The sequence below is a fragment of the Populus nigra genome, chromosome 16, assembly GCF_951802175.1.
Source record: "Populus nigra chromosome 16, ddPopNigr1.1, whole genome shotgun sequence".
NCBI classification, from domain to species: Eukaryota; Viridiplantae; Streptophyta; class Magnoliopsida; order Malpighiales; family Salicaceae; genus Populus; species Populus nigra.
In genome coordinates, this window is record NC_084867.1 from 5,467,171 (window position 1) to 5,478,850 (window position 11,680).

General features: G+C 33.8%; 1 protein-coding gene across 3 annotated transcripts in view; it reads right to left on the minus strand.

Annotated features, from left to right (window-relative positions):
• LOC133676199 (transcription initiation factor TFIID subunit 2) overlaps nucleotides 1-10,584 on the minus strand; it is a 29,616-nt gene extending 19,032 nt beyond the window's left edge. For 2 of the 3 annotated variants that reach the window (XM_062097816.1, XM_062097815.1), the window contains exons 1-6: nucleotides 10,340-10,584; nucleotides 9,818-10,154; nucleotides 8,443-8,588; nucleotides 8,281-8,347; nucleotides 4,841-5,040; nucleotides 4,576-4,729 (exon numbers count right to left, since the gene is read on the minus strand). In XM_062097816.1, the coding sequence (XP_061953800.1) occupies nucleotides 4,576-4,729; nucleotides 4,841-5,040; nucleotides 8,281-8,347; nucleotides 8,443-8,588; nucleotides 9,818-10,154; nucleotides 10,340-10,455 (1,020 nt within the window). In that variant the 5' untranslated portion in view covers nucleotides 10,456-10,584. Of the gene's footprint in view, nucleotides 1-4,575; nucleotides 4,730-4,840; nucleotides 5,041-8,280; nucleotides 8,348-8,442; nucleotides 8,606-9,817; nucleotides 10,155-10,339 lie in introns of those variants that run through there. The other variant, XM_062097817.1, reaches the window with a different exon arrangement.
• Nucleotides 10,585-11,680: the final 1,096 nt, after the last annotated feature.

The following is an 11,680-nucleotide window of genomic DNA, read 5'->3' on the forward strand; positions in this document are numbered from 1 at the left end:
TTCAATATCTGAATAACATCATTCACATTAAATTCACAATCTCATATAGTGTTCCCAATTTATGTAAACAAAATTGGGAGAAGACTGTAACATTCTTTATAGATATTAACAGATTTATTTTACAAAGATGTATCAAGTCATTAACATAAAACACATTATTCCTTATAGAACATTTTTACAACCTCTAATCAAACACCTTGCTGAAAAATCAGCAAACATGGAGCAACTCACGTAGGTTTTCTTTTAGGTGAAAGGTTTCTTAACATAGAAGAGGTTATTATCGTGTTTGTATGCAAGAGTGAGTTAGTGAAGTGTTCAATCAGGAAAAAATCCTCCACAATATCAAAATATTCTCAAAATGAAAGTCTGGGCAACATTCCAGCCCCACTATTGCTTATTCAAAAGCCCTTTACTAGACTCCATTAAAAGATAAAACAAAGCATTCTATCAACTTTTTTGCATGGTAATAAAAATGATAAAGACAATAGAAATAGAAAACCCAGTTATCAACAGGTCCTCTAAGAGTAAGAAACCTGTAGATGAATGAATTTCCATGGGCTCTAACAAGAATGATAGCAAGTCTAACCTAGATATCCAATCATTGGTTTAAGTTTCATACTAGTTGCAATGACCTTATGCTATAAAGTGTCAGTTGTTGAGTGTCACCTTCTAAGTCAAATTAGCGACCACATATAGATTCTTAAATAGGGATAAAATGTTGCAATCTCGAGCCTAAATAAGACTGATCCGTCTCCCTTGTTGTTAAGAGGGGTGATTTAAATATCAATAACATATATTACTACTACAAAGATGAGCCATTGTCATTCATGCACATTGCATGCAGATAAGGAAGCAATATATGATAGTAAATCATACCAATACTAGCAAATACAAATACTAATACTAATACTATGGCTGACATTATATAGAAAAAAAAAGGATGTCAATAGATTTCCTAGTGAGAAAGAAATATTCTTTAAAGGCACCAGCTTCCCTTTAACTAAACCTCTCTCCCCTATATAATCCTGTAAAAGCATATAAACCACCATTATTCTAAGCAAAAAGGAGAAATGATCTCTTTACACATACCTCTAAATCAAGTAAACCAAGACATTAGTCTAGCAAGAAAATTGTAGTGACTCAATTGCATGACTTTTCTAATCCAGCTTAAACATCAACTCTTTCTAACTATCCCCATTCCGCCATCACCATGTTCCCCACCAGCTACATATAAAATCCACCAACCAACAATAAAGCCACTGAATAAATGACACATAACTCACTAAGCAATACACATGGTCAACTAGCCAAGACCTATCCAAGATCTTTAAGCAGTCATATAACCAAAATAATCCAATAGAACAATCTTTCGGGGGAACATAGTAATGAAAGTAGGAGTAACACTTATCAACTGCTAGAAAAAAATTCATGAAAAAAAAATCACAAGATCATCTTCAATGATTTTAATAGTTTTAATAAAAAAAAAAAAAAAAAAACCATCCAGGCTAAGAGCTCCTTTGTCAACCCCATAACTATCCATGTTGCATCCTCATCCTTAAACTACCAATCCAACCAAGATGTGCTCTCTAGATAAAGAGTGGCTCCTTTGTCAACCCCATAACTATCCACGTTGCTTCCTCATCCTTAAACTACCAATCCAGCCAAGATGTGCTCTCTAGAGAAAGAGTACCATAACCCAAATCCTTAATCTTTTAGATTTGAAAGCATATTCCTTAGCATATACAATTTCATTTAAAAGAACGTAAACCCATAAACATCTAATAAGGGTTCCTAAGAATCTTCCAGACAGTAAAAGTTTGAAAAAAGGGAGAAAAGAAAGGTAAAGTCGAAAGATTCTTTCATATATCAACAAAATGTTGACATCAACCAGACCTTGCATGATTGCTCAATCCAACTAACACCCAAGGTATGAAAGGAGAAAGTTTCTATAGTGACATTATCAGCATTCAAGTGGGAAATCACTCAAGATGCAAGGATAACAAGACTCTTCAAATGTTAGAAAGGAAAAATCAACCCTTCAAAGGTCTGGACCTTGTAACATTGTTATAAAAAGATCACTCAAATACCAAGGTCGTTTCAACTACTAGACATCTTTCATCCTAGCTTCAAAATACTTTGAGAGATAAGAAATCACTCTTCCAGGTAAGAGTAGGATGCAATCGAAGCGCATATGTCTTCTCAGGAAGGATGTATTCAAAAAGGGACCTTGATGATGAAGGAGGCTTGCCCTCACTACCAACCCATCTTCTTCTTGATATTAGTATTGTTCTGGCCAACAGAGAATGAAAAGGGAGAAACTTTCAAACCTATAACTTCAAGGCACGAGCCTAACAAGTTGACCATTACTCTACCCCACTTCTCTTTCTAATAGACAAAATAACATTCTTCTCTTTCTACGCACAATTGAGCAAAAGAAAGAAGATCTGAAAGCTCTCTTTATCAGTCAAATAGGATCGTAGGTGTACAGTGATCAACTTCACGAGACCACTTGTGGATCTATTCAAGGTTGACGCTCTATTGGGCGCAACTTTCTAGATATTGATTTCTGACTAATTAAATAGACTCGTCTATTCTTTCTTCTCTTAAGAGATTTTATTGATAGATAGGCTAGTGTAATGTAAGCTCTCACACAAGACAAAGAGCGGCCTTCCTCCCTTTAGTGCCCATTGATCAAAGTCCCAAGCTTGGGAAACCTTCCCACATTATTGTCTCTTTCTTTTCAGCTGGAAAGATGCAATTCTTCAAAGATGTCTCACATGAGACCCCTTTATCAACCTAATCAGCTTGCACCTAGAATTCAGACTAGCCCACAATCTCAAAGCCTCCTATCAGAGTCAACCTATGTCACAAACCAATCCCTTTCATCAAGGGAAAGACCTTCATCAATTTAGCACTACCAAACTACAGCCTCTACTCAGATAGGTCTCCAAGCGAATTCGTAGTTTTGGCAACAAGAAATCCAATAAACCATGCTTCTACCTCGGCAATGATTGTCCTTATCAGATATAGGCTATGAGGTCAATGAAAGGCAATAGATAAATCTTGTTCATCAACCAATTTTGAAACCAAAGAAGAGTAGGTTCCTATCGGTAGTTGGAAGCGTCTTCTTTGAACTAAGAACTTGGTGGATGAAACGAGGCAAGAGGGTTAGTCTAGTTTCCTACCTTTATTTATGCTAACCGGAACTCCGTGGTTTCTCACTATATTGACTAGCCTAAGGCTTTGAAAGACCATTAGCTAGTTTAGGGCATCAGGCTAGCTTATGAAGAAGTCAAATCAGACTTGTCCATGATCAAATCTCCTCATAGCAATCCAACCTTCCTTCGCCCAAGAAGGGTGACGGTTGTTGCCTGCCATGTGGAGCTTTGAGTCCATTCCTATCTAGCTTTGAGCCCATAAGGAAGGTGTAGGTAGCATAGTGAGATGCTTCATGCAATTGCATAAAAGACTACCTAAGCTCAAGCAGCGGATACTACATACAAGTGAAGAAGATCTAGCTCAAGCTACAACACTTATTAGGAATTGTCCAATTCAATGAATTCCAAGGTCAAAGGGAGAGTCACGAAGTGCTATTCTTTGATTAGGTATGATTCAACTTTAACCTTCCCAAAGGGATCAATGGTATACCAAACGAACAGAAATTGCTCAAGTTTAGTTTTGTTAGGGTCGATAAAACCTAAAGGCAAGATGAAAAGATACGAGCTTGAAGTGTCCATAATCTTGAAGCGTCCATAATCTTGAAGCATTATGGGATGCTTATGATTTTATAAAGAGGCTTGTTCTAGTGCGCACTATGATTTTTCAGCCTTCATTAGTTGCGTCGATCAGTCGATTCAATCCATGGCATTCTTCTTTTATACAATAGTATACCTACTTGAGATACGCTAACACGAAGGTTGCATAGCCTAGTGAGATTATAAAACACAATGTGTCCAACCTAGATTTTGACTTCCTCCAAATTAATTCAACCATTTCATCACACATGGGCAATATCAATAAATTGTTGACAATGAATAACAAAAGTTGACCAACCTATGGAATTTCTTCCTCAAATCGGAAGTAAAACAAACTCCTTTGGATCTTTTTCTCTTGGTTTTGAACAACTAACTAGTAGCACTCTTGTAAAACTTCTTTAGTTCGCAAGTTAAGTCCCAATACCTTTTCTTTTTTTCTAATAAACGTCCCATTATCATTTTTAAAGGACTAGAAATACAAAAAAGTCTAACAAGCCATAGACACTAAAAAGTACAATATCATGTTAAAAAAAAGGCATAAATAGTTCAACATTAGCATGATAGGATAAAAGATCAAAATGAATGATGCCCAGGCAAGTAAGAATTAGTTTACATGGTTGTAAATAACTCTTGTTGGCCTTAACATTATTATCAGTATGATACATGTTTTATGTTTCAAATAGGCTCCCATATTTAAACAGGAAAATAACGCTTCTGACAATATATTTAAACATAAATTACACAAAAAGTACTCATGGGACTCTATTTGCATGGGATATCCAAAGTGTGCAAGATCTAGAAAATTAGTAAGTGAACACACCTGATCAATAACCGTCTCATCATATAAAACTTGAGAGCTAAAGACACCCATTGAAGCTCCCAGATTTGTTGAGGATACAATCATCTCAGGAGCTAAAAAAACTTGTGTGTATGAACCAAATGGAAATTTTGCATCAAGGTATTCTTCATAATAGCTGTTGAAAGTATATTGCAAGTCAGTAAACAATGCAAGCTAATGTTCAGAATATCTATTTCAACTGTCAAAACCATTTGAAAACAAGAGTTAGATGGCCAAGATTACAAACTTGAACGCATTATGAAAAATTTTGATGGTATTCCGGAGCTTTGACAAATTAGATGGCAAGCACATGTGTGATATGAGAGCAACATGCGGATCAGGAAGTATTTCAAATGGTGCAACCACCAAAGATATCCATTTAGCAGTCACAGGAACATCTAATTTGTAGACAAATGTTTTGTGAGGAGGATCATCCTTGCTTAGAACCTGCAATATGTTAATAATGAAACATGGAAAGTTAAAATCAATGAAAACTAAAAGCCTAATACATAGTCGACAACCACATCTTTGCTCACAACATCCACAAGCATGATACTCATTCTATTATTAGGCACTCCCAATGCAGCACTCCCACACTCACACACTACCCATGGATCTCACTTTTATGTGAGTGAGGGAGCACTAAACCAAGAGTACAAAATACTATAAATTCAAAAAGCATTTAACTACATCAAAATTGTTAATAATATGTATATGAATAAAGTGGCAATAATCATCAATGTACATCCCAAACTCCAAAAAGAGTGATTCAGAGTCAAATCTCATACAACCAAATTAAGTCTTCAAATAAGATTATGACAAAAAAAAACTTGTGATCTAGGATTGTTAGCAACTTATATCAAACAATTTTACTCACAGCCAAAAGAAAGAAAAGTTGCAAAAGGCTACACAAGTGCGCTAAAGGCCAAATAAAATTTAGAGCTAAACTTTTTAGGCACGTATAAGACGAGGTTTAGTTGTTATATAACATTCCTTCCAAACAAATTTACAATAATTCAAAGGAATCCAAATTGAAGAGAATCAATATGCTTAGTCATCATGGTTGAGTAAATTAATAACTTTCTTGATGCTTTGCTACCCATCTCGGAAATCATAATTTTTTCCATTGCTTTCATGCTATCCACATGTAAGCAAGCATCTAGAAGAACATCTTACCATGCATCTCAAACTGAAAAATATCACATTCTTAACCATACAATTAACAATTCCTAACTTTTTCTCATCTAAAGTAGTTAATAACCTTTCCTCTTCAATGAAAATTATTGCATTTTTCCCACTCATCGAAATAGGCTACCTGGAAAAAAAATTTGACCCTGGTAACATTAAGATTATAGTCCTCAAATGTCATTTCAACTTTCATTCCACGTGAGTTCATATCTTTTAAAGCATTTATCTCAACAAACTTCACTTTCAATAATCATTCCCACTTTCATTCTACATGACTTCATATTTCCCACTTTCATTCTACAAGACTTCATATCTCTTAAGACTACGGAATTGATCTCCACCAACTTCACTTTCATAGATCCCTACTTTCATGTCATATGACTTCTTGTCTTTGAAGATAAATGCATATATCAAATTCTCGATATACTCAACCAAAAAACATTCTTAGTAGTACTGAAATACACTAGGTAATTTGTTAAAGTCAACAGGTAGAAAAATGTTGACAAGGCACCATTCCATCATGTTGCTTTTTTCTAAAAGAACAAAATAGGTGAAACAGATAATACTCTAGTACTCCAATAAATATGCTGAATTTATGAGAACTACCTCCACAATTCATTTCACATATCCAATTTGCTCTCTCAATGACTTGGTTGCATTCAATAAACATGTGTATCTTGAACATGAACTACACCATTAATTTTTCTTTTCAAAGACATTGACACATTCATCAATTATACACTTTATTCGGTCCAGGTATTTAAACTATTGGAACTCCAAGTTAGTGTCATATTTAGCTTGCAGCTTGCAATTCCCCCAATCTTCTACTCTCAAGAGTTAAAGGTCCTTGCTTGTGAGAGGACATAGAAAACATTCCAACAGAAGATCAAGCAACTTGACTCCATTGGACAAATAACAATTTGCAATGTCTATAATAACAAGTCCTTGAAAAATGTGTGCATTGCACCCACATATCATATATACATCAGTACATGTGTGTGTGAGCACCCACTAGTTCATTATGATAAATATTTTGAAGAAAAATAGAACACAGCGATTGCATAACCTAAATGTTAACTACTACACATCAAACCTTTCTTTTTGACAATGATAATGCCTAATGGGTGAACATGGGCCAAATTGGTGAAATGCACTTTATCACAAGCTACTTTCTCTAGTAGCAAGTTAGCTTGCACTTTGTTATCAGGTTGTAACCAACAAGCCATGATCACCGTGCAATAACACCTATCAAAGGACCTGTAAATGTTAGGCGATAGGCAATAACTCCTTTACTTCTTCTTTCATCTTTTTCTTTTCAGGTAAATCGATGTCAAATAAAAAAGGTAAAAGGCAAAAGAAAAAAGTCACAAGTCCTTTTGAGATTTTACTATAGTTCAAGAAGGGGGAGTGGCAATCTTCAATTTGCAAAAATTACCTTCCATTTGGCTATTAATTGAGTTTTCAAGATATATTGTTAAGCCATAACAATCAATTTTTTTGTCCTTACCAAGGCATTACCAACCAACCTCTAAAGTTAAATCTAAACTAAACAAAGCCTCAACCCCAAGGATGCATGCAAATGATGCACCAACATGAAATCAAACCGGTTTGTAACATGGATGGTATCCCATGAATTGGAAGACTAACAACTAATGCAATTCCCAAAGGCAGTGAAACTAGAAACATGATTTTGCTAGAGTTATGCCAAGTAATCATTGGTTAGCAATGTAATCATTGGTTGGGTTCTTTATCTCCAAGTGCCAAAGTACAGATTTAAAAGCTGATAGATTAGGAGTTCAAACACTCTAACTAAGCACCTTTACAACTAATGCAATTCCCAAAGGCAGTGAAACTAGAAACAAGATTTTGCTAGAGTTATGACAAGTAATCATTGGTTAGCAATGTAATCATTGGTTAACAATGTAATCATTGGTTGGGTTCTTTATCTCCAAGTGCCAAAGTAGAGATTTAAAAACTGATAGATTAAGAGTTCAAACACTCTAACTAAGCACCTTTAATTGGGTGCCCTAAGTAAATGTCAAAAAAAAAAACCTTAAGGAATGCCCTTCAACCAATATCATTTAACATGACAATTGAGCTCATAGATTATTTTTGAGCTCATATCCCTCCACACCTTCATTTCTATTTGTGATGCAATCAAGAATCTTATACACAATTGCTTGATGCAATCAAGAATCTTATATGCAATTGCTTTTGCCATTTCAAATTAAGGATTTTTCAATGAAGCACTATTGTGCCGTAAAACTACGTCTCAATAATATTTGGTCACTGAATAGCAACATTCTTTTAATACAGTATGTTGATTGCAATTTATTAGGAGTATCGAAGAGTTTGTAAGAATTTAAAATTCTACATATTTTTGGCTAAAAGTCAGCTGAGTCAATTATGAATATGAATACAGTTCAGTAAAAGCACTCAGAAAGTATAGGGTTTGAGACAATATTAGTAGTCCAAATACAGGGATATTATTTATCTCACCTGATATAATAAGCTTCCAGTACTAACAGCAACAAGATTATGGGCAACTGTAAACTCCAGATCATAACTGCAAAAGTAGCCAAATAAATTAGTAGATGGACCTATAAATTGCTAAATTTATAGAACTTTAGAAAAGAATGTCAGGAATTAAGTAGGTTATACCAGCAACGCTGAAATCCTTCATCCATACAAGGGAACCAGCAACGTGCACGCCTTATTTGGTTATCAGTATGTACCACTTCATTGTCAAAATGAATGCCCGTCTCTGCTTTCTCTACCCAATAATTAATGCGCACCAATTTTACATTCTGCATCCAACATGAACCTACATGAGAAGCCACAAAGGTGTAAACCACATTATGACAGCTCATGCTGAAATATTACCATATAACATAGAGCTTTGAGCCTTCAACAATATCCAATCAAATTTAGTTACGCTCGTAGATAAGCTAAATATCGGGACACACGTAACCATTTAGTCTATACTATAATATTTCATAATGTGAGATCTAGTTAAGGAATAAATTAAAGTAAAAAAAAAAAACTTACGTTAATTGCATTTACAAGATATTTTAAAAGTTTGAAAGTCTAAACTATTTTCTTAATTTTCATAAATGATTAACTGCCCATTACAGGACATGTTCATTTATGTATTCCTATTTCTTTGACATTTGACAGAAAAGAAGCTTACAATGAAAACACCTTATAGTGTAGATTGGAGAACCAATGAGTATAATTTAAAAACAAAATTAAAGAAAAAGAATTAAAGCATTTTTATAGCCAAAGTAAAAGATAATGAATTCTATTATGCGCTAATGCTCTATTTACTAAAAGGAAAAATCCTTAATCCTCCTTTTGAAGAATTTTTATATTATATATATTATGGGTATAGAGATTTTCAACTTATGCTCCTCCATAGATTTGTATTCCTAAGAATTCAAACTGATGCATACATGTGAAACTTATGCAAAAGGCTTGATATTTAGCTTCATTTAAATTATTTAACAATCAATCAAAAGCAGTCACATGCCATCATTCTATCTTTTTTATAAAAAAGACATCTCATTAAGTAACTGGCAAAATGTTCTTAAAGTAAGAGCAAACATCAACATCGGGAAGAAACAAACAAAAGGAAGCTAGAATAAAAGAACTATCCACTCTCTCTACATATTTGCTAAGGAATCATCATCAACACTAAAACACCTGCGAGCATAAGAACATTTGTTCTCTAATCACCAACCAGCCATAATAATTCATAGCAAAGAAGTTCCGAAATTCCCCACATTTTAATTCCATTTTTTTCTGCACAAAATTTGACATTAAAATTCAATTCCAACAACATTACTCTTCTTGTGTAGTCATAGATAATAAATTTCTCAAATCAAAAAACACACACACAAAAGCACTCTGCCGCTCACATGCAACAGCATCTACTTATAATTAAGGTAAAAACCAATCTAAATTTCCTAAAAAAATAGAAAAAAATCAAAATATTCAAACAAGACGCATTTGATTTGAATAGATTAACCACAGGAACCTGCTTAGGTTCACCAGAAAATGGCACTCCATTCTCCAAATTCACAATCTCTTGCACTTCATTTGGAACCCTAAAAGCTTTGCAACAATTAATTAGCAAATTCGGAACACGTTCTCTCTCCAGAGCCGATAAATACACAGCGCCAGCAGCGTCAGCAGCCGAGCTAGGGCTCGTAACTGAGCTCCATCTCTTTTCACCATCCACATTTTGTTGCTGATGTGGATAATATTCATACTCAGTAGCTTCACCATCAACAAATACACTCTCTATTCCTAAATTCTCCGCATGTAACCCTACAATTCCTATATCCGGCACCGCAATTTCCAACTCAGTGTAACTACACACAAAAAAAATATTTGGAGGAAATCATTAGCTCATTTTAAAAAAAAAAAGTTAATCTAGTATAAATCCCTAAAATTGAAATTTTCTATAAATTTTAAATAATCAGGAACTGAAAATGAATAAAAAAATACCAAAACAGAATCATTTATTAATAAAACAAAAGGGAAAAAGGAAACAGACCCGTAGATTTGGTGCTTGTCGATGTCGATAGAGAGGCAGAGTTTCTGGTGACGAACCACGGCACCGGAGTTCTCAGGCTTGGCGTCTTCGTTTTTCGGCTTACGAGGCTTAGCCATGGCTTACGTGAGCTAGCCCGCTGGATTTCTAAGATAGAGAGGAGTTGGCTTGGCTTTATTTATACAGGAGGTATGTGAGTGGTTCTCTGGTTTGGCTTTATTTATACAGGAGGAGGTATGTGGGTAGTTCTCTGGTATTGCAGTCAGCGTTGGAGACGATATGCCCTATATTTGATTTTTAGATCTGGATCGTACATGTGACGAAAGGATTATCTAACGGTGCATGTAGTTTTTTCGTAGCATTTGCTATGTTAATAAGTTTTTTAAAATAAATAATTATTTGAAAATATATTAAAATAATATTTAATAATTTTAATAATTTAAAATTTTAAAATTAAATTAAATTAAATTTTTATAAAATAATATTTTGCTACGTTTCCAAAAACTAACTTTTTTTTTTTATTAACGTGGGTGTCCGGACCAGCTTGTGCGCACGTCGACTAATTTCACGGGCCCTGAAGTTAACGACCATATAAGTCTCCAGTGGGCATCATATGAACAACCACATGGCTCGAACCTGAAACCACAGAAGATGCAAACCCCTTAGTCTCAAACTCTTACCATTAAGGCACCATCTGGATGGTTTCAAAAAAAAAAACTAACTTTATTGATTAAGGTCGTGACGTGAGACTAGCAAGGGGTACTAGCATTTTGATATATTACTTTTTCTTTTTTTTTTATTCATTGAATTGATTTTTGACTTTATGGTTTGTACCTGTGCTTGTGAAAATCTATCAATTAAATATTTTTATTAGGTTCGTTATTAACTAGTTATTTAATTTATACTTGATAAATGGTTTTTGAAAAAAAATATATAAGCTTTTTAAATTTACTTCTTTTAATTTTAATTATAAATAATAAGGTCTATAAATGTATTTAATTAAATACATCAATAATCATCTATGTTAATAAATATAAAAAACAAATATTAAAATGTTTATTCAACTTGCATCACTATAGGTCGAATAATTTTTTTCTAATAAAAACATTAATATATAGGTGTTATTAGAATGTTTTTTGACATCAAGTAAAAAATATAACCGTGAACGTTGATGCTTATATATAATAAAATATAGTGAAAATTATATACATTAAAAAAAAACATGTAAGATCTCAAGCTAATTTTTAACATAGCAGGAGAATAAAATAATTTTGTAATTACTATAGTAAAACATTATTTTTTTAGTCTTTGTATAATAATTTTTCAAAACAAAAGTGTAAAGAA